This window comes from Colletotrichum aenigma (genome assembly GCF_013390185.1).
Source record: "Colletotrichum aenigma strain Cg56 chromosome Unknown KSG_Cg56_contig04, whole genome shotgun sequence".
Classification (NCBI taxonomy): domain Eukaryota; kingdom Fungi; phylum Ascomycota; class Sordariomycetes; order Glomerellales; family Glomerellaceae; genus Colletotrichum; species Colletotrichum aenigma.
The window spans coordinates 3,871,453-3,896,685 of NW_023500910.1; the positions used below are offsets into that span (position 1 = coordinate 3,871,453).

At 33.4% G+C, this 25,233-nt stretch overlaps 3 protein-coding genes across 3 annotated transcripts; 1 reads left to right on the top strand and 2 right to left on the bottom strand.

The window, feature by feature from the left end:
• Positions 1 to 398: 398 nt before the first annotated feature.
• CGCA056_v006889 (uncharacterized protein) lies at positions 399 to 1,313 on the top strand (the record flags this gene model as incomplete). Its single annotated transcript, XM_037322138.1, has 2 exons — positions 399 to 884; positions 948 to 1,313. The coding sequence occupies 2 exons, from the start codon at positions 399 to 401 to the stop codon at positions 1,311 to 1,313; spliced, it is 852 nt and encodes a 283-aa protein (XP_037180318.1).
• Positions 1,314 to 4,047: 2,734 nt separating this feature from the next.
• CGCA056_v006890 (uncharacterized protein) lies at positions 4,048 to 6,472 on the bottom strand (the record flags this gene model as incomplete). The annotated part of the gene is made up of 5 exons (XM_037322139.1): positions 4,048 to 5,003; positions 5,059 to 5,435; positions 5,487 to 5,799; positions 5,868 to 6,091; positions 6,147 to 6,472. The coding sequence occupies 5 exons, from the start codon at positions 6,470 to 6,472 to the stop codon at positions 4,048 to 4,050; spliced, it is 2,196 nt and encodes a 731-aa protein (XP_037178935.1).
• A 14,939-nt stretch (positions 6,473 to 21,411) lies between these two features.
• CGCA056_v006891 (uncharacterized protein) lies at positions 21,412 to 23,438 on the bottom strand (the record flags this gene model as incomplete). Its single annotated transcript, XM_037322140.1, has 4 exons — positions 21,412 to 21,557; positions 21,633 to 22,390; positions 22,464 to 22,947; positions 23,000 to 23,438. The coding sequence occupies 4 exons, from the start codon at positions 23,436 to 23,438 to the stop codon at positions 21,412 to 21,414; spliced, it is 1,827 nt and encodes a 608-aa protein (XP_037179359.1).
• Positions 23,439 to 25,233: the final 1,795 nt, after the last annotated feature.

Below are 25,233 nucleotides of genomic sequence, written 5' to 3' on the forward strand. Positions count from 1 at the left end.
GTAGTGAATTCTCGAAATTCCACATGCATGCACATCAGAGCAAGTCCTGGGCACAGTAGCCAGCTGTAGAGGAAGGCAGCTGTTTCCTCATTCCTCATCCAGCCAGGCCGCTCCTTCTCTTTCAAGACCACAGGCTGCTTCCAAGGCCCCTCCTTCCAGCTGGCAATTTAGCATCTAGCGCCTTCTCTTCTCTTCCTCCTACACCACCACCAACAAGAAAAAAAACCACCTGCTCTTCCTTCCTTCCATCCCTCAACCCATTTTCATTACCCAGCCGAGCCAGCTGCTCTCTCCTTCTCACGTACCAACCGACCGCTCCCAGTCGCTACCAACTGCTGGGGGAGCATCCAAAGACACAGCTTCCTTCCTCAACAACCACCAACCGCCTCTCAGGCACGATGTATGCTGCTACCACAAATCCCAAGCTGTCGGCTGACCCGAAGCCGGCCGAGGAGATGATGCTTTGCGCTATCCGCCCTATGTTGGTCAAGCCTGGTATCCTCCCACACAACGATCCTGGTCACAATACCCTCAGAACCTTCATCGATCTCCTCGACACCACCGCTACTGAGAAGGAGCAACGTCTGAAGGTCTCTCCTTTTAGAGCCGTGGGCAACACTTTCGACTTCAGGGACCCCGCCAAGTGCCACCTGCCGAACGTTTGGCAGTTCGCTGACCAGGCCGACCTCGCCCGCCTATACGACGCCGTTTTCCGCAGCGACAAACAGCCTGACTTCGTCAAGGCCGCCAACCTTCAGATCTACATCTGGTTTCCCCAGCGTGGGCCCCAGCCTTCCAAGAAGCCCAACTTCCACCATCTGATTGACATCCGGAACCTTACCCTCTGCGGCTGGTGTGGATGTCTCCCCCGGGACGACCCGAAGGTAAATTTAGATGATCAACCTCTCCGTACACATTGTCACTGATACTTAGTATCTATACCACAGACGAGCCGTACGTTGGTTCTGACGACGGACCGCGTGTTCGAGGACTGTCCGCACTGGTCAAAGTACCCTGCTACACCCGTTAATCACCTTTCTGGTAGCCACGCGGCGGCGTCCCATGGCCCCCCTCCCGTCCCGATTGGCGTCATCAACGGTCACTTCCCCCACGGGGTGCTATACCCACCTCCACCAGAGGACGAGAACCCGAACGTCGTCCCTTACCATATCTACGGCGGCATCCACTTGAACTATAGCCGCGGACTAGCACTACCGCCCCCAGGCATCCTCTCGAATGACCAGCCTGCGTGGCCTGAGTCCCACATCGTCCCCAGGGAAATTTACCTGAGCTCGTCGACATCGCAGCAGTAGGCACGGCTGGTAGCCACGCCACGGACACATCAAGTCTCGGCCGTCGGGTGCAGGCTAGAAGAATGCAGGGAATGCAAGGTGAGCTGACGCACTTATGTTCGTGAGATTGCCGACGATAGAAGGGGGAAGGAAAGGAAGAACACACCATATGTGTATATTACGTCAAGGGCGAGGAAGTCCGCGGGGTCGTGAACATGACGGCAAGTCGCAGCTGGGGGTATAGCGTCTTGTTGAGGGCTAGGAAACCCATCACATCGCAAGGATGGTATTTTATGTAGGAGGGAACCACGAATATATGCATTGTAGTAAACAAATCATGTTCACTTATGGCCTCGGTAGAGTGAATGGCTGACTATTTCCAAGAAAGGCAAACAATTGTGATGAAGATTGTGCGGCCGGCCTGCGCTGAACCTTGTGGAGGAAGAGGGGCGAGGTACGATAATCAGGGATTCCAATTGGTCCCTGAGACTGGAGGTTGGGCTCCGTACGTCCGTCTACCACTACATAGTTGATAAGGAGTTTTGTCGCAAGATTACGTCATACCTGCTTTGCAGGTTCTGCCGCTGATCACCGCCTTAGGCGTGAAGCAGGTTAAGCTCCGGCCATTCCCACGACAGGCACGCACAACTTGCTGTTCCTTTCCTGTTGGATCCGCCATGGTACAAACAGTGCAGAAGCGAAAAGGCTATAAATACGACCGCAAACGAGGTGCTTTTGAGAGGGAAAAGGGCGAGGTAGTAGAAACTGAGAATGAGGGACTCAAGCGTGTCTTAAGAAAACCAGAAGACGTGTAAGAAGGAAAAAGAACAGGAAGGGTCGGGGAGAGTAAAGATGGAGGCACGCAGAGGCCCGGCGGCCTAACACGTAGGCCCCCTCACGCCCAGTCAATCCCTCTCAGGAAATCGAGTATAACGAAAAGGTGCCGGAGAGGGAGGGGCGTGTGAGGTGACAGAGAGGCGACGTCGAGAAGTCCAGGGAGGAATATGGCGGGGGGGGGTGAGAGAAGGTCGATTTCGTCGGGGCGGGTGGGCGGATAGAAGTAGTTACGGACGGACGACGGTGCGGCGGCGTAGGGGTGGAGCAGCCGGGCACCGTTTCGCGTGCTGAGTCAGCTGGGATTCCGCTCTTCTGATGACTCAACCCTCACTGGAATGCGCCCACCATGGTCAAGTTGCTATCAATCCACGTTTATTATCCATTCAAGGCGAAATGAGGCACAGAAGCTGTCAAACTCTTCATTCTGCTTCTTCTTAGCTACCGCAGACTTCCACATCGCCTCGGTAGCGATCACTTGCGACCGTTTGATGGCTTTGTTGTTCACGAACGTCTTGTTAGGATTAGAGGCCATATTCTTCTTCATGAAAGGCAGGGCTGTCGCTAGCTGCAATTTTAGCTTTGCGTTTTCTTGCTATTGAACTGATATAATGAGGTTTCCCTTGTTGATAGCCTCCCACATCTTCCTGTATCCATAGATTGCCTCCCTGGTGATCGTCTTAGGGGTTCCCTTGAGTCTGGTGATAATTTTCTTCGTATCAGACGACTTTTGCGGGGTTGACAGTTACTGGCCAGTCTATATTAGAGATTCATGAGCATCTCTGATATGTTCTGGCGCCTTATTGACTAAGAACTGTGAACTTGAGAGCGTTTTCTGCCGGTTGAGTAGCTACAGTCTGGTGGCCCTGAAACTGGAGCGTATATTAGGGTTAGCAAAGGCCTTCTGACGCGCAAATGCGTAGCAATAGAGGAAGTCTTTCTTGTCTATATCAGAGTCGTCTATCAGGTTGCTGCGATATGAGACGTTATGATAATGCTTGTTGAGGGAACCGAAGACTGCCACATCTAGCGGCTGCGTGATGTGGCTGGTATGGGCAGGGAGAAAAATCATATAAATATCCCGCTAAGAACATTCCCAGAAAACGCTCATACCCGCCTCGCTTCCCGTTGACTTCGTCGCTGGGTCAAACACTCTCTTGAGCCGCTTGAGCGCAACAGTATTCGTCGTCCACCCGTTTCGGTAGCCATAAACTGCCAATCTTTGTATTCTTCAAGAGCTGTGGGAAATCATTGCTGTTGGGTGTGTTTTTCTTTGAATATGACGAGCGGAGGGATAGCCCTGCCTGTGGCGGAGATACACTCGGCAATGGTCGTCCAGGCGCGTGATGCAGGCTTCTTGACGTAGATCTTTCGCCTCCTCGAATATCCAAGGACCAACTGGCAGTCCGCGTTGCCTTCTGCGATGCCAGTTTCATCTGCCTCGGCATCCAAGGTCCCCGGTGAGGGGATGGAGAAGCAAGTGTGAAGCCGAAGAAATCGGGTTCCATAACCGTCTGTGGTACTTTCAACTAATAGCTGTGGCTGTCTGTATTAGAGTCATAACTAGGCCTGTTCGCTCAGCCCATGTCCAATGAGCAGGGTCACGATTGCAAGTCACAAAGCTATCATCCATTCAAAATTAAGTAGAATTCCAATTGTATCCACAAAGCAAGCTCAAGACCGTGAAGCTAAAAGACCGTGAAGCTAAACTGCAAACCCCCGTATTGCTGTCGGGCAAAGTCATATGCCAAGTACCATCCACAAGAGCCCCCTACATCCTCGCTAAGTGTATCATGATTCATAGCTGCGGCGTGTCGCGTCGTCGAATTGTGCGAGCTATAGTTACGCTCGACGTTTAGGGACTCAATATATCATCCCTCACCAGAAACCCCGCTCCCAGGAGAATGACGGAGACAAGTGCTCAAGATACGGTGCCGTGAATCTTGAAGGCATGATTCTGGAGGTGCATCTTGTGGTCAAGCGTCATGTCGCAAACCTTACACTCTATGTTGTCGCTGTTTGCGACTTTGGATAAGTGCTTACGTCGGAAGTGCTTGGTTAGGTCGTTAGAGGTATAGAATTCACGGGTGAGGTCGTCCAAACGATCCTCATCGTCTGGTGGCAGACCCATGGCCTGGCCAATACATATAAAGCATCTTCTTGGCCGCTGGTTTTCACTGGTGACAAAAACAGATAGCGTGGCAAGATACAATGGGCTGCCCTTCGACGGGTCACAAGGCGGGTCAGAAAGTGCAGCCTTCAGTATCAACGGAGGGTGACACCGGCGTATGGTGCATCCTTCCTGGACAGAACAGTATGCAGACACTGCGTCGATAGCGTCATCTCGCCGTCGGTATTGACCTTCGAGTGTAGTCACGATCGGGGTGGTGAGCTTTGCGAGCAATCGCTTTTGTGCCGGGCCCTGAGGTCGACAGCCACCTCCTGTCGCAGGCTCGGCAAACCCTACGCCCTGGATTTGGCGCTCGATATCGTCAGTGGCCTGCTTGTTAGTCCACTCGTCTCTGATCTTCTGTTTCAGCTCTCTCCTCAGTCTTTGCTTCTCATTTCGTATCGCTCGTTTAGCTTCTTTGTACTGTTTGGAGCCTGGTGGCAGTTCTCGGAGGGCCTTCGTCAGCTCCCTGATAGTCGGATGCGTAGTGACAGATGCAGACTGATCCGGCGTGAGATCGATGGGACGGCGCTTAGAGATAGAGTGACCAATGCTGCAAGACTGCTTCATGAGCGCTTGCTGCGGCCTTTGTCCGCGAAGGATGCCCCAGAGGTCGGCGGAGATGTTCCGCCCGAGGTAATGCCTCTGGAACGGGTCTGAGCTGCCATGCCCCATGGCGAGGTTCCGGAGAGCTTCGCTGACGTCGACTGTGATGGGCATTAGCGTCGCTGGTTACAGCAGTAGGAATGAGACGAGACGCACCACTTTGGTCAAACGCGTTGGCTGCGTTGTAACGCAAGTTGTAGGCTATCGTAGGGTACTCAAAGCCCAGGATTTCGCCGATTCTCTTAATCCACGCCGCCATCATGCCGGAAGATATACGTTCGTTAGGGGAAATTTGGTAGCCCGTTAATGTCTCAACGGCTCGACGGAAAATGAAGGTGTTGTTCAGGTCCTCCTTTAACGGTAGTGGTAGCTCCCGTTCCCCGGGATGTATATCGAGGATATCAAGATGGTGTGGCGAGGTGAGGTTGGATGCGTTGAAAGCTCGGTGTCGGAAGAGGACGCCTAGAAGGAAGACGTGGGGGCTTAGGAGTAAGGACGGGTCGAACATAGTCTCGGGAACTGTGTATGTTTTCCTGAGATGTCAGCATATCTCGTAGATTGCAGCAGACCAGGACCATACTCACTGTTCCTTCTCGCCAAGGTAGGTTTTAGTGAACTCTGGTGTGAACCGAAGAAGAAGCTTATGTGGTCCGCCTTCTGGATCTCTCGCTAGCGCGACCCTAATATCCTTGAACCGCAGGTTTAAAGTCGCTTCTGGTCGAGAACCGGCCGGGGCAAGCAGGAGGAGAAAGAGCACAGCGAGGATGCGTAACTCTCCTAGTTTAAACGATTTCTTTGTCGTGCTTAGCGTCGTCTCGATCTGCTGCTTGAGATCGTCGATCGTCATGCAGCGATTAGCTCGCCGCTGCTCGCTCAAATCGTGCTTCTTTGCAAGATCTCGCAGAACCTGACCCGGTCAGTGGGAGTGCTGGAGCCGTGGTGGGACAGACCTTCCCTATGCATACTGCGGTTCAGCTTCTGGTCAATCTTGTCGCCCACGGCTCTCTCGAAGACGAGTCGAAAGACCTTCCAGTATGTGCCCAAGGAGCTCTTCTTCTTGATTCCGCGTTTCTTTCTACCGTCCTTACCGACCTTCTGACTTAGGAACCAGTCAAAGAAGTTATACAGGAGGCCAAGGGAGATCGTCGCGTAGCAGTCTTCTATGTCGCGCTTGAGAACACTACAGAATCTGTAAACATAAAGTGTAAGTAGCTTATGAAGTATAAGAAGTTGCCGGAACTTACTGGCGCCACTGTTCCTCTACGGCATCAAGAAGCACCGTCGTCCCAGGGCTATAATCTTGACAGGCGTAAGGATCCTCGTTAAACCCCTCCACATTGCGCCGCCAGTACTCGGGTGGATGCACATTCCCGTCGAAGAGCCGAACCTGGTCCTCTATATCAAAATCGTCGTCTTCGTAGAGATCTTCATTATCGGTTGCATCGGTATCCGAACCATCTTGCTGTTCCTTCGCATCGAAAACATCGTCGTAGTCGTCGTATTCATCGTCAGCCGAGAAAGATGCATCGGAATCGTAAGCGACCGCTAGGGTGCGTCGGCAATTTGACATTGTGGAACGAGGAACGGCATAAGTTCAACAGAAGGCTTGCTGGCGGAGGGACTAGCCAAACGAGTAGTAATAGTCAGGCTTTGAGAGCGGATGGATTGAGGTGACCGCTAGCTGAGGCCCTGACTGCAGCGACCGCGGTTTATGTAGTACGAGAAGGTAAGCTATTGCAGGACTCATTATGGTGGCTATTTTTAGCTGTTGGAAAGCGACGCGCCAAGCAAGAATTGGAATGTCAGTTGGGTGAACAGTGACTGGCAGGGCCATTTGGGCAGTTCTGGGAGGTGTGGCTGAGGAACTCTGGTCAGTACTTTGGTCGGTACCCTGAGGTACAAGCCTGGGACGGGACAGGGGTTGGCGCGCGTGGTGGCCTTGCCGCCTGGGTTAAAGCGGCGAGGGTTTTCTGGCAGATGTCCCGCTGAACTTGGCGGCAGAACCTGCCTGAAACGGCGCTAAATACGCCGTCTCTTTCTTTAAGAAAGTTATTTTATAATTACTTATAATATAAAGAATAGCTTACGTTAGATTAATAACTTTATTAAAACTACAAGCCTTTTAAATTTATTTTAAGTTTTATTTAAACCTAAATATATTATCGATATATAAATAAAACTTATAAAGAGAACAATATTAGTAAAATATATATGTCTCTAACTTAATATCAAATCTAACAATAATAACATAATAAAAGAGATATATATTAGTATTTTTATTAATAAGAACTAAATAATATATTTCACTTAAAACCTAAAGTTCTAAATAATTTAGCTATCAAAAGTAAATACAGTTATTTGACGTTTTAAATTATAAAATAAATAATATTTAACTCCTATATCTTTAGAATAATTAATTTAATAAATATTAACATTTATATTTTTATTACTATTAAAGTTAATAATATTCTAAAAACTAATTTACTCTTAAGAACCTTATTTTATAAAAACTATAAGATTACTATTAATTTTCATAAACCTACTATTAGATTTTAAGCTATATATAATATAATAAACTCTATTTAATTTTATTAACTATGTATAATAAACTATAAAATAGATAATATATATATCATTATTATACCCTTTTTAATTAACATTTTTATTATTACTTCTTATTTAAATGTATTAAATAAATTAAGCTAGTAAGATAAAGTATAGCATTATTGAATAGAACATAATAATATTATAGATATAATCATAATAAGTAATAACTAGAAGTTTATTTTAGTGTGAAATAATATAGCTATTTTATTCATAACCTTAAAAAGCAAATAATTAAAACATATTATTAAAATAAAGTTAGAGAAACTACTAATCTAATTAAATATATAGATATTATTATTTTAATAAATAGCTAGCTATTAGTTTATGTTAAATTCTTAGTTAAAAAGTTCTTTTAAGTTATAATAAACTTCTCTAAAATTATAAAGTTTCTTAATTAGTTAGCATTTTAAAAACTAAAGCTATTAATAACTATAGATAATATATTATTATATAGAATCTCTAAAGTTATTAATATCTTAATAATCCTTAATAAATATAATATTAAAACTTTTAATAAAGATGTAATATTTATATAGTATCTTAAAAGAGTTTTAAATAAATAGAATATTTACTATAATAAAAAATTATTTCTATGTTAGATAAATAATAGATAAAGATTAAATTTATTAATAGATAGTAAAATTAGAAAGCTATAGTAAAGGTCTACTTATTAAATATAAAAGATTTTGATTTTACTAAAAGTATCTATAATAAACTCTATATAGAGAGTAAGATATCTTGAAGAGATAGCTTAATCTTAATTATATACCTAATATTTATTATTTAGAGAACTATTAATTATATAAACAAAAGCTATATTATTATAAATCTCTAACTATTTAATTATGTTATAATTTCTAATATATATTTAATATTTAATTAGAATAATATCATAGTTACTCTTAAAAATAAAGAACATATAACTATAATCAATATTATTAGCCTTTTCTATTAATTATTTATTCTTTTATAATATTATAATAGAATAATAATAATTAGCCTCTATAATATTAAAATCTCTAATATAATATTTATAAGTCTTAAGAATTTCTTAATATATATTTAGAAATTTATAAATAAACTATTATATAACTATTAGTATTTTATCTATATATATATTAATAATATTATAATATTTAGTTATAATAATAAAGGCTATTTTAAATCTATTAAAATTATATTTAAAATTCTTAAAAATAATAAACTTTATATCTTAATAAAGAAACCTTTTACTAGATTTCTAGAAATTAAACTTCTTAGCTATATTATAAATAGTAATAGAATTGAGTATACTAATAACTAAATTATAGCATTTTATAGCCTTAAATCCTTTGAAAATCTCTATAAATTTAAGCAATTATCTCAAAATAGCTAAATAGCTCTAATGTAATATTCTATAATTTAATATTATTATTAGCATTTTATAAAAAGTAAAACCTATTTTAATATAAAACCTTTTAAATAGAACCTCTTATTTATAAAGCTTAATAAATTAGTTGATATATAAAAGGTTTAAAAAGCAATTTTTAAACCTATAGATACTAAACATAAATCTTAAAACGTCCTCTAAAAGAATCTCTACTCTTAAGATATATAATATTATTATAACTTTAATAAATCTCTTTTCTTTAACATTAATATTTATAAAAAAGCTTTAGATTCATAGTATTTTAATTAAAAATATTATAAAACACAACTAACATTTTAGAATAAAACATTGTACAAAAACATATCTCATTAATATTTCTTCTATTTAAAATAATATCTCTATTTAAGAAATATTATTTTATAATAGAAATAGAAATTATTAGAATTATCTAAATAGTAAGAAACCTCTAAAGACTTATATAATTTGGCTACTATTTAGTTTAAATCTTAATAGCTTATGTAGCTATAAAGAGAATCTTTACATATATATCGCTATAAATTATAGATCTAAATAAAACTAATTTAAAATTAATTAATATTATTAGCTATCTCTTTTAGTTTAAGCAAAATATTATTTATATCTTAGAGAAACTTAATATAATATTTAATATTTTATTTTACTTATTAATCCTATAAATATTTAGTAATTTTAATAAATTTAAAGATAAAAATATCCTTTTAAGGATTATTTATAGTAATACAAATAACCTTAACAAAACCATAAATATTACTTTTTTCTTAGATAAAACTCAAGTTTCAAAAGCTTAAAGAGATATTACTTTAAAAATCTCTAAAGAACTTATTACTAAAATTATTAATAACTATAAAAATGATAAAGAATATAATAAAGTCTTTTAATAACTTAACTAAATTAGGTTAGCTATAAACTAATAGTAACTACTAAAAGAAATAGATTTTATAAAAAAAGAAAAAGTAAAACAAAAATAATAATAATTAAAATACTACTAAATAACATTATAAAATCGCTTAGCTAAAAGACTTCTTTTTTATTATTTTATAAATAGTATAAAAAAGCTCTATATTTTATACTACTTGATATAAATAATTTTTCACTTTACATATAATAATAAATATTTTTCCAGTTTTAATAAGATAATAATTAATCTTTAGACTTTTTAGTTTAATAACATATAATCTCTTATTAAATCATATATATTATATTACAGCTATTATGAAGAGAACTAGATTAATAAAATAAAACTATTAAGCTTATTTTAGTCTCTTCTAGTTATAAATATATTTTATAATATTATAATAATATATTATGTTATAAATATACTAAGAGTTAGCTTATTAGAAATAATATAAATATTACCTAATTTCTTTAAACTAAATATGTTAATAATAATTATACATAGCTTTTTTAAAAAACCGTTATTATTTATTAATAATAATATATATAGAGTAAAACAATAGATAGAAATACTTTTTAGAGGTTTTTAGATTACTAACTGAAATATCCCTCACTATATTATTAATATTAAAAATCTTTAGTTTATATTTACTATTTAAATAGTAATTTTTAATGCTTTATAAATAAATTCTTTTTTATTAATAATACACTACTTCTAAATAGATAGCTAAAATTAATAAATAAACTAAATAGTAAAATTATAATTTATTTTTAGATTTCTAAATTTCTTAATATTCTATAAATTAAAATACTAGTTTTTTTATCACATGAACTTAATAATATCTTCATTATAATAATTAGCTATTTACTAAATAAACTTATTTTAAGATTTAAACTTTAAGATATTTTTAGTACTATTATATATAAAAACGCTTTAGAAGTAAATTTCTCTATTTTATAGTAAATATACTAAAAAAAGGTTTTGTTTCTAATTAATACTACTAGTATTTTATATAAAACTATTATAATAAACGCTATATAGATATAAGTTTTAATAAAAATAATAAAATTTAAAGAAGACTTAAACAAAGATTTTATTTATTAGAGTAATAAAATAATAAATAGATATCCTAAAAAATAAGCTTATTTTAAATTAAATATATCATTAGTTTTTTAGTATATAAGAGTAATATATTTAGCTATTAGAGAATATATTTAGTTTTTCTAATTATTTAGCTATATAAACTAAATTAAAGAGAAAACCTATTTTATTAAGAAATATTATTACTAAAGCTTATAAAAATAGATAGTAATAAAAATAGGAACTAGACTATGTTATTAATAATAGGATTTTACATAGAAATTACTATTTATAAATAGAATATTTAGCTAATAAAAGGAATTCTCTATTAAAAATAATATTTAGTAAATTTATAAATTACTGCTCTTAAATATAGCTAAAATTATTTATAACTATGAAATAAATCTCCTTAATATAGTAGCTATCTAATTTTAATAAGGTTATTTATTTAATAAAAGATAATTAAGCTATTGTATTATTTTTAATAAATAATATTGTTATTTAGAAATAATAGATTATTATTAATTTTAATGTTAAAAAGCCATTACTTTATAACTACATAGTTAATACGCTTTTTTACTATTATCTTTTATTTAACTGTAATATCTTAAAAAAAGACTTTAAAGTTAATAAAAAGAGGTAGAAATAACCCCTTTAAGCTATATCTTCTTTAGAAATAATAAAAAACTTATTTTTAACTATTTATTTTAAAAACTCTCTAATTAATATAAACTTATTACTCTTTTTTTCCATACTATTATGAATCTATATTTATATAATAACCTTTATAATTACTTTATAAAAATAACTGTAATCTTAAATTAATAATAATAACCTCTTTTGTATTTACCTCTTTATTAATAGCTATATCGCTACTATATCTAATATTTCTCTTAGAGGTTAGTATTTCTAGCTTAGCTAAAAGATTACTACTATTAACTTAAATAATAGTAACCTTACTAGAGGTATTACTATTAGTAAAAACATTAAGATAACTAATAATACTACTAGTAATAAAGCTATTAAGTATTACTTTAGCTTAATTAGTATTATTAATTCTAATGTATCTCTAGAAATTATTAAATACTTTAATAGCTTATATTATACCTTTACGCCGATTAACATTAATATTTATAATAATAACTATAAGGAATATATTATTAGCTTTAAGCTTAATAAATAGGCTATTTAAGCTATAAGCCCTACTAATAATAAAGCTACCTATAATATTATTATTAAAAGCGTTAATAAGATTATTGCTAATACTACTAATATAGCTACTAAGCCTAATATTACTAAAGAATCTTATAAATAGCGCTATAAAGAGCATAAAGCTACTAATAAAGCTATTAAAAAGGTTACTAAAAAAGCTACTAAAAATATACTATTAAAGCTATTATTGCTCTTTGAATAATAACTGTTAGCACAGGTATAAGCGTATACAGGGGCGTAGTATATGCGCCTATATAGTATAAGGTTATAGATGTGGTAATGTTATGATAAAAGGTAATAATTCTGAGCATTTATGAGCATTTAATTGTATAGATAATAGTAAGGGAACAGATATATTATGATGAGTCTGGTTGTTGTTGTTTTCAGGTTGCATCCTCTAGTAGGGAAAAGTGAGGGGAAAGATAACCTGAAATGTAACCTGCTAAACTGCTAATTATATAAGGTGCTTATGTAACTATACGTATTACATAATCAATATTAAGGTTATAGGTTATAATAAATAGAGTATTTTTTATATAAGGTTTTGTACCTTAAACTTTATTGGTTTATTTTATATAGAATATTAAAGTAAGTTAAGCGTTATTATTATTATTATATTATTATTATTATAAAAGAATGTTACATGTTAACAACAACTATAGCAATAAAAATAATAATAACATTATTATTATAAGTATTAAAGCTTTTAAAACCTCTATTAAGCTTAAAAAAGCTACCCCTAAGAAGAAAGTAGCTATTATTATTTATAATACTAATAATAGTAATAATAAGGCTAGCTATACCTCTTATAAAAAGAAAGAACTTATAACTACTAGAAAAGTCCTCTATTAATAGTTAATTAATAAAACTAAAGCTTATACTACTTTTATATTTATTTATTACCTTAATATAATCCTTCTCTAAGAGATCTGTTTTATTATTAAGACTATTAATAATATTAATAACACCTCTTCTAACACCTTTATTCACTATATTTAGGATATATGTAAGTATACTCTTAAGGAGTATAATAGTATTAGTAATATTACTACTAATAATTAGGATACAAATATTACTATTAATCTTAAGAAACTATAAAATAACTATCTCTTTAGCTATATTTATATTTTAGCTATTTATTTTTTTAGAGAGTATAATAAAGCTAATAATATTATTACTAATTACTTTACAAAGCTTAACTATCTTAACTTTACATTTATTACTCTACTTATTTATACTAATACTATAGCTGATATTAATATCTATATTTATGAAAACCTTATGAAAGCTTATAAATATATTCATATTTTTACTATTAGCCTTAAAATAGCTATTTTACTCTACTTTATAAATATCAAAAAACCTATAAATAATGCTACTATTACTGCTAATAATGCTACTATTATAGCTAAAAACGTTAATATAGCTATTATTAATAAGCTTTCCTCTTATATTATTAAACTTAAGACTAATATTATAACTAAATAAGCTATAACTAATAAGATTTACACTATTATAAATAAAATTAAATAAACTAAAATTACTACTTTTTGTACTAAAATTACTACTTTTTACACCTCTATAATAGAGATAGAAAAGATTATAACGAAGTACTCTACTACTATAGATATTAATACGCTCCTTATTAAATATAGTTATACTTCATCTATATTTAACTAATTAATAGGTTAATAAGAAGAATAATATGATAATTATAAAGGAATATAATAAAAATAGAATAGAGAATAGGGGAAGAATACATCTATATATAATATAAAAAAACAGTTAGAATAACTATCTCTAAAAGAGGGGTATATATTATAAGCCTTTCTACTTAAATTAGCTAGATATATAAATAATTATATATTTATAAGGACTCTTAATATATTAGATATGAGAGTTTAAACTTTATAAGTATAGGAGGGTATCTTTCTTAGACTATAAAATATAAAACCTAAAGATCAATTATATTTATATTCCTATTGTTATTATTTATTTTGTTTATATATAGTTTTAGCTGCCCCTACTATAGCTCATAGCTAGCAGGAAGACTGTAATATAACTACTTTATAAACTTCTTTAAGATAGCTAAAGTAGCCTAAAGGCTTCTTAATAAGTTAAAAAGAGTAAATATAATAAAAGTATAGCTAATAGTAATAAAGCTCTTTTAATATTAAAACTATATAATAGAGTAGAAAACGTTATATAGAGTGGAAAACGTTATATAGAGTGGAAAACGTTATATAGAGTAGAAACGTTGTATAGAGTAGAAAGCGTTATATAATATAATAGTATAGAAGCTTTAGGGCTACTATATTTAGTAGAGCTTATAATATAGATATCTAAATAATAGAGGAGATAATAGGAGATAGCTATAAATTAAATATAGTACAAAAGAAATAAAAAAGACTAATAAAAATAGAAATAATTAGAAGAAAATAGTTAAGGCTTATTATAATAGTTAAAGTTAGAGAAGTATAAAAACAAAAAAGATATCTAAGCTTAAATTATAATTATATAACCTAAAAGTTATTAATAGAAAGTGAGAGAACTAATCTAGCTTTTGCAGTTAATACTAGTTAAATTTTATAATATAAGGCTAGCAGCTTAATATAAATAATAATATAAATGATAAGAATAATAATAGTATTAAAGAAGTAACTTACTAGTTTTTCTCTTATTCTTTACTTATAAAGTTATTTTATAAAAGAGTTTTCCAACTAGTTATAAATATATGATATATGTTATAGAGATATTCTTCTCATTTTTCTTATGAGGTTTTTAAGTTGTTTTATATTTATAACGTTAATATATATTGAATAAATAAGCTATATACTGGAAATTAGCTATATATACTTGAGGGAAGGATATTAATGTATAACATTCTTTTATAATAATAATAATAATATAAGAATAATAATAACGCTTAACTTACTTTAATATTCTATATAAAATAAACTAATAAAGTTTAAAGTATAAAACTTCATACAAAAATACTCTATTTATTATAACTTATAACTGTAATATTAATTATATAATATATATAGTTATATAAATACTCTATATAATTAGTAGTTTAGTAAGTTATATTTTAAGTTATTTTTCCCTTGACTTTTCCCTACTAAAAGATATAACTTACTAATTATAATACTAAGAATTATTATAATACATTACTTTCTTTATTATTATCTATATAATTAAATGCCTATGAATACTGAAAATTATTACCTTTTATTATCATATAAGCTTATCTATAACCTTATACTATATAAGCGTGTATACTACGCCCCTATATACACTTATACTTATGCTAATACTTTTAAATATAGTTTCAAGCTATTATTACGTTTTAGCTTTATTATTAAATAATGCTTTTATGATATTATAAGTAATATTATATATTAATGTTAATATTAAGGCCTCTAGCTGTTTACTATAATTTGTATCTATTTAAAGTAACTAACCTTCTAACTTTATGCTTCATAATAATATATATAGCTTTTAGTTATATAATTATAACTCTTTTAACTTTAGCTGCATTTATATATATACTACTAAATAACTTTATAATCTTTGACTTCACTTTAGTAATCATATAGTTTATAATTATTTAATTACGTAATTATTATAGACTATTAAACTATTAACTTATCGTCTCTTATATATATTATTTATACTACTATTAAATATTATTGTTATTACTGCTTTATAATTATTATTGAGTTATTATTATTATTATCTTTTTATTTAATTAGGCTAGCTAGTAACTTTATACTAGCTATACTATTATTAGTAATACTCTCTCTATTAGTTAGTATAAAGCGTACTTATTAATAAGTCTTATTAAGCTTATACGTATATTTATATTTATATTTATATTTATATTTAAACTATATCTATTTTATTATTATAGAGGGTTTATATACAAAAAGCTACTCTTTAGAATAGCTAGAGATATATATAATTTCTATATTAAAACTATTATTAATTTTTATTATTATTAAGTTTATAGTTATAACGCAGCCCCCTTATAAAAAGACTATAGCAAAACTCATCTTATACGTAAGCATAATTCTAAAAACACTATATAGGCATTTTAACTTATACTCTCTACTAATTAAAGAAAATAGTATAGAAACCTTATATATTCCTACTAATAGGTAAACCTTCTAAACATTATAAAGTTAAATATACACCCTAGCTAAATAGACTAGTAGAATAGCAATGGCACAAGCTATACAGTATAAAGCTAATAGCGCTATATATAATAAAGCTAATTATATTAAAGCTGAATAGGTTACTTAAGCTCTTATAGTAGTGCTACTATATAAAAAATAACTCCTTAACTAAAGAGGTTATTAGAAGAGGTTCTTATAGCTAAAAGTATAAAAACTCTACTATATATCAAGTTTTATACGTATTTTTCTTCTTTTTCCTCTTCTTATAACTTATAATAAATCCTTTATAATATCTATGTTATAAAAGATATATAAGAACGTTAATCTTCTATAAAATATACTGTTCTATAAGTAAATAGCTAAAAGTATCGCTATATAGAATAATATCTATATAATAAATAAAGCTTTTAAATTTAATAAATACTTTTTTACTAATTAGTAATATATTATTAAAGTAGCTAAAGATAAAGCTTTTATAAATACTTCTAGAGGGAACCCTCTCTATACTATAATGAACATAATAAATAATAGCTTTAGATAATTCTATATAGAAGCTATATGTATTTCTAGCTATTTTAAGGAGTAGCTTTCCTTTATATAAGCCTTCTATAATACTAAAGTAGAGGTAGCTTAAGCTTAAGCTTAGTAAGGCTTATTAGTGAGTACGCTTTATACTAACTAATAGAGAGAGCGTTACTAATAATAGTATAGCTATAAAGGCGTTAGCTAGCTTAATTAAATAAGAAGATAATAATAGTAATAACTTATATAATAGATAGCAAAGCAGTACTAGGGATAGTATTAGTAGTATAAGAACCTCTTTTAATCACCTTTTTAGTTAAAGAGTTATTTCTCATATAATAATATTTATAACACGTTACTAAAAGGTTTAATAAAGCTATTTTTAGCTAAGCTATAAGAGCTTTAGTAACCTATTTAGTTTTAATATAATCAGCCTTACGCTATGTAGCTAATATTATTACTATTTTATTAGTTTATTTAGCTATAGTATATATTTAGTTTTATATAAAGATTTACTTATTAATAGGAATATATAAGGTTTCTATACTGTTTTTCTTAATTAGTAAAAAATATAAATTAAAGTATTTATATATTGTTTTTAGGATTATACTTATATATAGAGTGAACTTTGCTATAGTCTTCTTATAGAGAGGCTGTGTAATAACTATAAACTTAATATTATTATTAATAAGGTTTTAATAATTAGTTATTATAATTTATGTTAATATAAATACAAGTATATTTAAAAGCGTAATATATATATACTTATACAGTATAAAGTTATACATAGACTTATATTATAATAAGAAATACTAATCTTAAGTATTTATAAATATTTAATTAAATCGACAAAACAAAAGAATAAATATATTATAATAACTTTTATTATTATAGTTACTAAATTGTACTTTTTAATAAGAAAGAATAAAGAGAAAACTAACTTAAAATATAACTTAATAAACTGCTAGTTATATAAAGTATTTGTATAACTATATATATTATATAATTAACATTATAACTAGTTATAAGTTATAATAAATAAAGTATTTTTATACAAGGTTTTATATTTTATATTATATTACTTTATTTTATATAAAAAACTAAAGTAAGCTAAGCGTTATTATTATTATTATATATTCATAAAAATACAATAATTAGTTAAATTAATAATATTTCTATAAATAAGTCAATTATTATAGAAGTATTAGATATATACTTTACATCTCTATTACATAGTTATATATTTAAATACTACTATAACTATAATAATTAATAGTAATTAAAGTACTACTAATAAATTTAGGGCGATTTATATAAGATATAGAAATATATATGTTTTAGTATAAAACTAGCTTTTCTTTATATTTCTATATAAGTGGGGAAAAGGGGGGGCTAGACACTATTAATACAACAGACTATTCTTTTAGATATTAAAAATAGCTTAACTTACTTTTAAAAAGTGATATTAAGTACTTATAGGGGAGTTAATATAAAGCAGCATTTTCTAAATATCCACTATAAATTAACTATAATCTAACTAATAAATACAAAGAGATAATCTAATATAAATTAATGGAGTAATTATATTTTTAGGTTTTTTAGAAGTTATTAATCTATATTAAACTTTTAATTAACTACTGAAGTTAAAAACTAGTATTTTTACACTTAGATATAATTAATGACCTAACCTACGTTTACTAATTTTAGGCTAATTAGAGGTATTAGATTTTAACTAATACGCTTTTACTTAATTATAGATTTCTTAAAACGCTTAGACTTTAGGTAACTTAGCTTTCTAATTTTAACACGCTAAAGTAGTAATTTTCACCTTTTTTTATAATCCCCTCTTATGACAATAATAATAATAATAATAATAGTAATAATAAAACAAACCTTACTACTAATAAATCTAATAAAATAGATAAAAATATAAAATTTGTTTTAGTTATTTTGTCTTTTTTATAGCTAATTTAAACTTAAAACTTAATCTAAATTAATAGGACTTTATATTATAAAATCTTAACTTTTAAGCACTTCTTCTTTTATAAAATGCGAAAAAATATAACTTTTTTAAGCTTAAACCTCTTTTATAGTATTTATTTTAAGATTAGCTTATTAGTAATATACTTAAAAACTATTACTACTTAGCTTTTTAAAGCTATATATTACTAGCTATATACCTATATTTACTCTCTTTACTAATGAGAGTATTATTAAGAGTTTCTTCTATTTTCTATCTTTTAAAATACTAATAAACTAAATAAAATAGACTAATTAATACTACTATTAATATTAAATTAAAATTAGTAGCTTTTACTAAAGCTTTAAATAAAAAGCTTCTCACTATAATATTAATTTTATTACTACTTTTATTAAAATATATATCTTTTTTACTATATTTATTTATGTAATCATTCACTCCAAAGCTAAAATATACTATTTTTAGTTCTCTAATCCTTACTACTTTATTTATAACTTAAATAAATATATCTTGAAGAATCAAATTTTTATTATCTACTATAATTTTAAATTTTAAAACCTTAATATAATAACCTTACTATAAGATATTTAATAGAAGATTAAGTTTTAGTTTATTTTAATAGGAAAAACTTTAATTTTACTATAAAATCCTACTTTAACTATCTCTATTAGTAAGTATATAATTTATTTGTAAAGCTATTTTTATAACATTATTAAGATACTAAAAACACTTATTAAAATTAGCTTTAAATTATAAGTATTTATTTAGAGTAGTTACTTTTTCTCTTAAATCTCTTATAGTAAAGCTACTATTTTTAAAGCTACCTCTATTACTATTTTAATAACTAAAAGAAGCTTTATTAGTATACATCCATTGCTATTATTAGAAGTATAAGTTTAAGCTATAGTAGAGGTAGTTAAAAAAACTACTATAATAGCTAATAAAAAGGTTTTTAATAGCTTTTAAATATTTTACTAATTAATACTAATTTAAGCTATTATTATTACTTTATTAAAATATCTAGTTTATTTTATAAGCTTACTACTAACCTATTTAACTACTTATTTCTATATATTTATTAATAACTTATTTATTACTATTAACTTTTTATGCTATTTATACTAATTAGATCTACTTATTATTAATATTAGTATCATATATTTAAATTTAAAGACATAGTATCTATTTATCTAACTTCAAGTAAATAATAATAAAATAACTATATACTTTAGAGATCTTTTTACGTTTGTTTTATTATATTTAAAGATAATATAGTAGTATTTCTATTTTAGCACTATATTTAATAGCTAGGAAATCATTATTATTAGAATATATTATTATTTCTTATTTATATTAATTTTAATTAGAACTATATATATGCTTTTTAAAGTGCTTAATAACCTTATTATTAGTATAGATAGTTTTTAAAACTAAAGTAAATATAAGAAACCTATTATTATGCTTAAGCTACTTCTCTTTATTTTTATAATTATTAAGAAATATAATGGCTATATAAATAAAATTAATAATAGCAGCTAATATAAAGCTAACTACTTTAAAGTAGCTATTTAATATAGCTACTATAGCAGCTGACAGTTTATTATTTTTAACTTTTTATTAAATATATTAGAAGTCTAATATTGATTTTGAGAGGTTTAATTTATTAATTTATAGTTTGTATAAAAATTATTCTTATTAATTCTTATTTATTATATAAAACTTTAAACCTCTTTTACGAAAAGCCTTTTAATAATTTTAAATATAATCTTTATTAATAACTTATAAAACAATTTAAGCTTAATATTATTAAAGAGTATTATTTTTTAACTATTTAAGTTTAAAAAAGATTTTTATATAATATTAAACGAAATAAAATAATAATAGAAATATTAGGTTTATATAAAACGTTTTAGAATAATATTAGGGGTAATTAGTAGTAATATATTTAGAAAGTAGTACTATACATATTATAGCTGTATTAAGTATAATATACCCCTCTATTAGAAAAGTAACTACTAAGTAAAGTAGTATAATAAAAAGACCTAAGTGTTAGTATTACTTATTAGATTTTTTAAGTAGTAGAGAGTATAGGTAACCCCTATTAATAATATACTTTGTATAGAGTTAGTTATAATCGAATTATATAATTAGTTAACTACCCCTGCTGCTCAGTTTAAGCTATTTTCAGCATCTAAAGGGATAATGGATCAGCCAGACCACTTCATAGCCAGGCGCCCAGCGCTCACAGCTATATCAATCAAGCCACTTCACACACATTGTTTACGCGCAGTCTTAGCCGCCACTACTGTAGCCCTCAAGCTAGCAGGAGGACTGTGACAGCACGCATGTAGGCATGTACTACCTATACTAACTACGTGTGTGCGCGCACAGCGTGCCTTAAGGCCTCGCACGCACACAGTTAGTAACATCTCGCGGGGCGCCACCTTTTAGGTTAGTGAGCTAGGCACTACGCTTTCACCCGTAGCAGAGGTGCCCATCACAAAATACTATTAAATAGAACCTCAGTCTGATCTACAGAATGCTGTCACCACAGAAAGGGAGGGAAAACCCTGTGAGTGTAATTGTTCTACCCTAGTTGACAATAGTCTAATACCTGATGGAAGGTTTAGATCCTCCCATGCTCAAGGAATTTCACGGGAATCTGTACATGCTTGCTCCGCAGGTATTCCGCCACGTTCTTCCCCAGGAAGTCATATGTTGAATTGGCTCCCACACCGCGGTCCAGATGGTTCTTGAGGAGAAAATGAACAGCTAAAAGAATTCAGCCCCAGCACGGAACGTGACAGAAATGCGAAAATAAGTCAACGCATCGGGAAAGTCACTTACCCCAGATGTTAGGCAGCTCAAAGCGAAAGATACGATTACCGGTGTAATCCCGGCCGAGGAGCGTCTTGACCATGTCGACTGTCAGTATGGTGCGTAGCCAGTCCCATTCCTCGGCACTGCGAACGAAGAAGCCGACGTTTGAGTCCGACCCCTTGTCCCCGGAACGCGCATGGACGACGTAGCCCAAAGGCTTCCAGACACACGGACCGAAATCGGATAGGTCGGTGGGGTTAGTAGTCTCATAAGAGACCTGGTTCATAACAAAATCCTCTGTGTCGTCGGGCGCAGGAATAGTCACATGCAAGTTGCTGAAAGGTAGATGGCAAATATGCCTAACCCGACTCTGCGATACTAGCGTTACCCAGTACTCATAATACGGCTTTGGTAGAGCCTGCCGCGTATCCATTGCAAAGGTAGCGCCAGGGTAGCCTTGCATGATGTTATTCGTGATAGGCTCGAGGAAGGAAGCCCTAGAAAGATCGCTCTCGTTTCTAGCTTGAGCGAAGACACGAAAGTCAACGGTAGCTGAATCCTGGCTATCAGGATTCTCTAGGCATCCTCCATTCGTGCGGAACTTCAAACAATGGTACTTTGACTCGTCTAAAGCCGATCGGAGTTGCTTCTCAAGTAGCTGAGCCTTTTCCTCGATATCCAGGCCGCATAGGAAGTAATGGGCCTCAGCTTGGAATCCGCCCTTGGCAGTAATGCCGACCTTGGTGGTGGGGGGAGGTTTCCGGCCTCCAATGTTGGAAACGAAGCTTGTATCAAACAAATTAGTCTCTTGTAACCTCAAAACCTGGTGTAAAGCCAGGTATGGGACGGGGCACCTACACTCGATCAACTCCGACCTGTTCAAACTTGATCCCATCCAGAACAGCAACAGCATCTGAATGGTAATACAGGGGCCCTTGGATCTCGTACAACAGCTGGGCCTTGCACGTTTCTGTCGTCACCATGCCACCAGTGTCCTTCTGCTTCGTGACGTAGAAGTCACCGCTGGGCAGGATTTCGGCGATAGGAAACCCGATATTAGTCACGTCACCAGGCAACGATTTGAAGCCCGAGAAGTTTCCTCCCGTGACATAGGTAGAGCACTCGATCATGTGGCCGGCAACCAGGGCGCTGGCGAGCTGCTGATAATCTCTGCGCTGCCATCCGTAGTGATAGGCGGCACAGCCGATAACAGGAGATGCATCTGCCACGCGGCCGCAGATAACAATATCCGCGCCACCTCTGAACGCCTCGACAATGCCCCAGCTGCCAAGGTAACACTGAGCATACAGAGGCTCGTACCCCCAGTCAAGTAGCTTTTGACCTTTGACACGCGTTAGAGCCCACGAAAGAATTTCGAATCATAGATAGCTTACCAGTGGTCAGACTCCTAAGCTCCGCCCCAGCCTGTAAGTCTTCACGCACGAGATCGATGACTTCGTCGCCTTCGATCCATCCGACGCGAAGGCTCAGCCCTTGGGCTTCAATCTTGTTCGCCAATATACTGCAGAGCTTCTGGGTGTCGCTGCTACCCGCGTCGACCGCAACCTTAATCCCCTTGGATGCCAGATGCGGAAGGGCGGGCTCAATACCCTCAAGAAAAGCCCTTTCAAACTCATCGGAAGTGCCGTTGGAGTCGATTTTCCCTGCTGCTCTGACTGTCATGTTCATTTCAGACATCCAGTCCCCCACAATGAACTGGACATCTCCGAGCTCTGCAAGTGTCTTGAAACCATGGCGCCGGTCCGTAACAGCGCCAGAGGCAGAACCTATCCGGAGGGCAGAAAAGGATGTCGTCGCCGCTGAAGAAGTCATCGTGGCAGATTGTAATCGTGGATCTTCTCAAAAGGACTTGAGATACAATTCAAAAAAAAAAAAAAAAAAAAAAAAAAAATTGAATTATTTTTTGGCTATGTTGCTAGACTCGGGATTTATCTCATATATACGCCCAGGGCTGGGGTGAGCCAAGTGCAAGAGGTGACCCTATCATAAGAAAAAGCAGGGGGGGGTTCGGAGCGAATCGTTTTCTGGGCTAGGGTACCCCGTGGTACTTTCCCCCAAGAAATTGGGGCATGACTAATGCCATGTTGAACGGATCTCGGCCTAGAGTTTGTTGCTAAATTAATCAAGCCATTTCACGCACATGTCGTCTTTGCCTCTACATGCGGGCATGACTAATGCCATATTATCTCTGCAGTCTACGTCTGCGGGCATGATTAATGCCATTTTATCTCTGCTGTCTACATATTATCCTCAGTAGGTACCAGCTTGAGTGGTGCTTGACTTTGTCATGCCTCTTGGAGTCCCCTTATTGCCGACTGTTGGCCCCACGTTTTGTGATCATCGCGATCACCTCCCTCTCGTTGGTAAACGGTCAAACGGTGGAATCTTCTCTTCACTGTCCAACGCACCGCCATTCTAGAAAAGCAGCGCCGGATCAAATTAGTTGACAGTTATCTTCGGCTGTCCAGCTGGGCACGAGTTGGGTAATTTCTCGACTCACTCGGCTTGATCATGGACTCCGCTGGCGGTAATGAGGGCCGTAGTACAAGGCGCATCAGAACCGTAGAGACTCTCAGCAACGAGCAAGTCCAGCGGAAGCGTAACATTGACCGCAGGGCACAGCGTGTATTTCGACAAAAGACGAAGGACTACATCTCCAATCTCGAACAGGAAATTGCGAGCACTAGAGAAATCTGCAATGAGAAAGACAAAGAGTTGTTTTGTTTACGCGAGCAGAACGTCTTGCTACTCCGGTTGCTGAACGACTCAAGAATTCCGTGGTCCAACGCATCTTATTCCCCGACACGCGAGGCTTTCAGTCAGATCAACGCAAAATCTGGCTTGATCGAGACAGCGGCAAACACGCAATGCTCAACGTCTGGGGTGATTTTTCCCGCAGAACAAGGAACAATATCTTCTATTATCTCGACCAGCGCCGTTCAAGCCGGATCTTCATATGCCTCGGGCCCCATTGCGGCGCACCTGGTCACCCCTCTCCACTCAGCACCAACATGCCCGCTAGACCACATCCTTTCGGGATTCGCGGCTTCGCGTAGAGCGATGCTGTTGCAGGGAGTTACGCTTGATACCGTGCTGGGGGATCACCGGCCGTCACTCGGAGCGCTATTCGAAGAATCAACGACCATATCCTTACATCCACTCAGCGCTCTGTTATCGCAAGTCCTGACCACCTTCCCCGGTCTTAAGAAACCCGAGAGATTTGCGTTCTTCTACATAATGAGCTTGACAATGAAGGTGGATAACCGGAATTCTTGGGTAGCGTCTGGGCAGAACAAGTATGCTAACCCCCAGGATCTCAGTGGCTCATATTACCAACCAAGGAGGCCTTCATGGCCCTGCCAACCTGGCTACGGCCCACAGTGACACAAGTTTCCGTCCAACATCCAATCTGGATGGATAATATCCCCTGGTATGATTTGTCAAGATGCTATCGCGAGACTCGCCGGCTAATAATCAACAAGGCCGGGCGTTCGTGATCACCTCATCGAGAAATCGGAGGAACTAACGCATCCTGTCTTTTCTCCTCACTTTTCATCCAACGTCAGCGTCAATTGGCCCTTTGCAATTGCGGATGCGGTCTCAATTG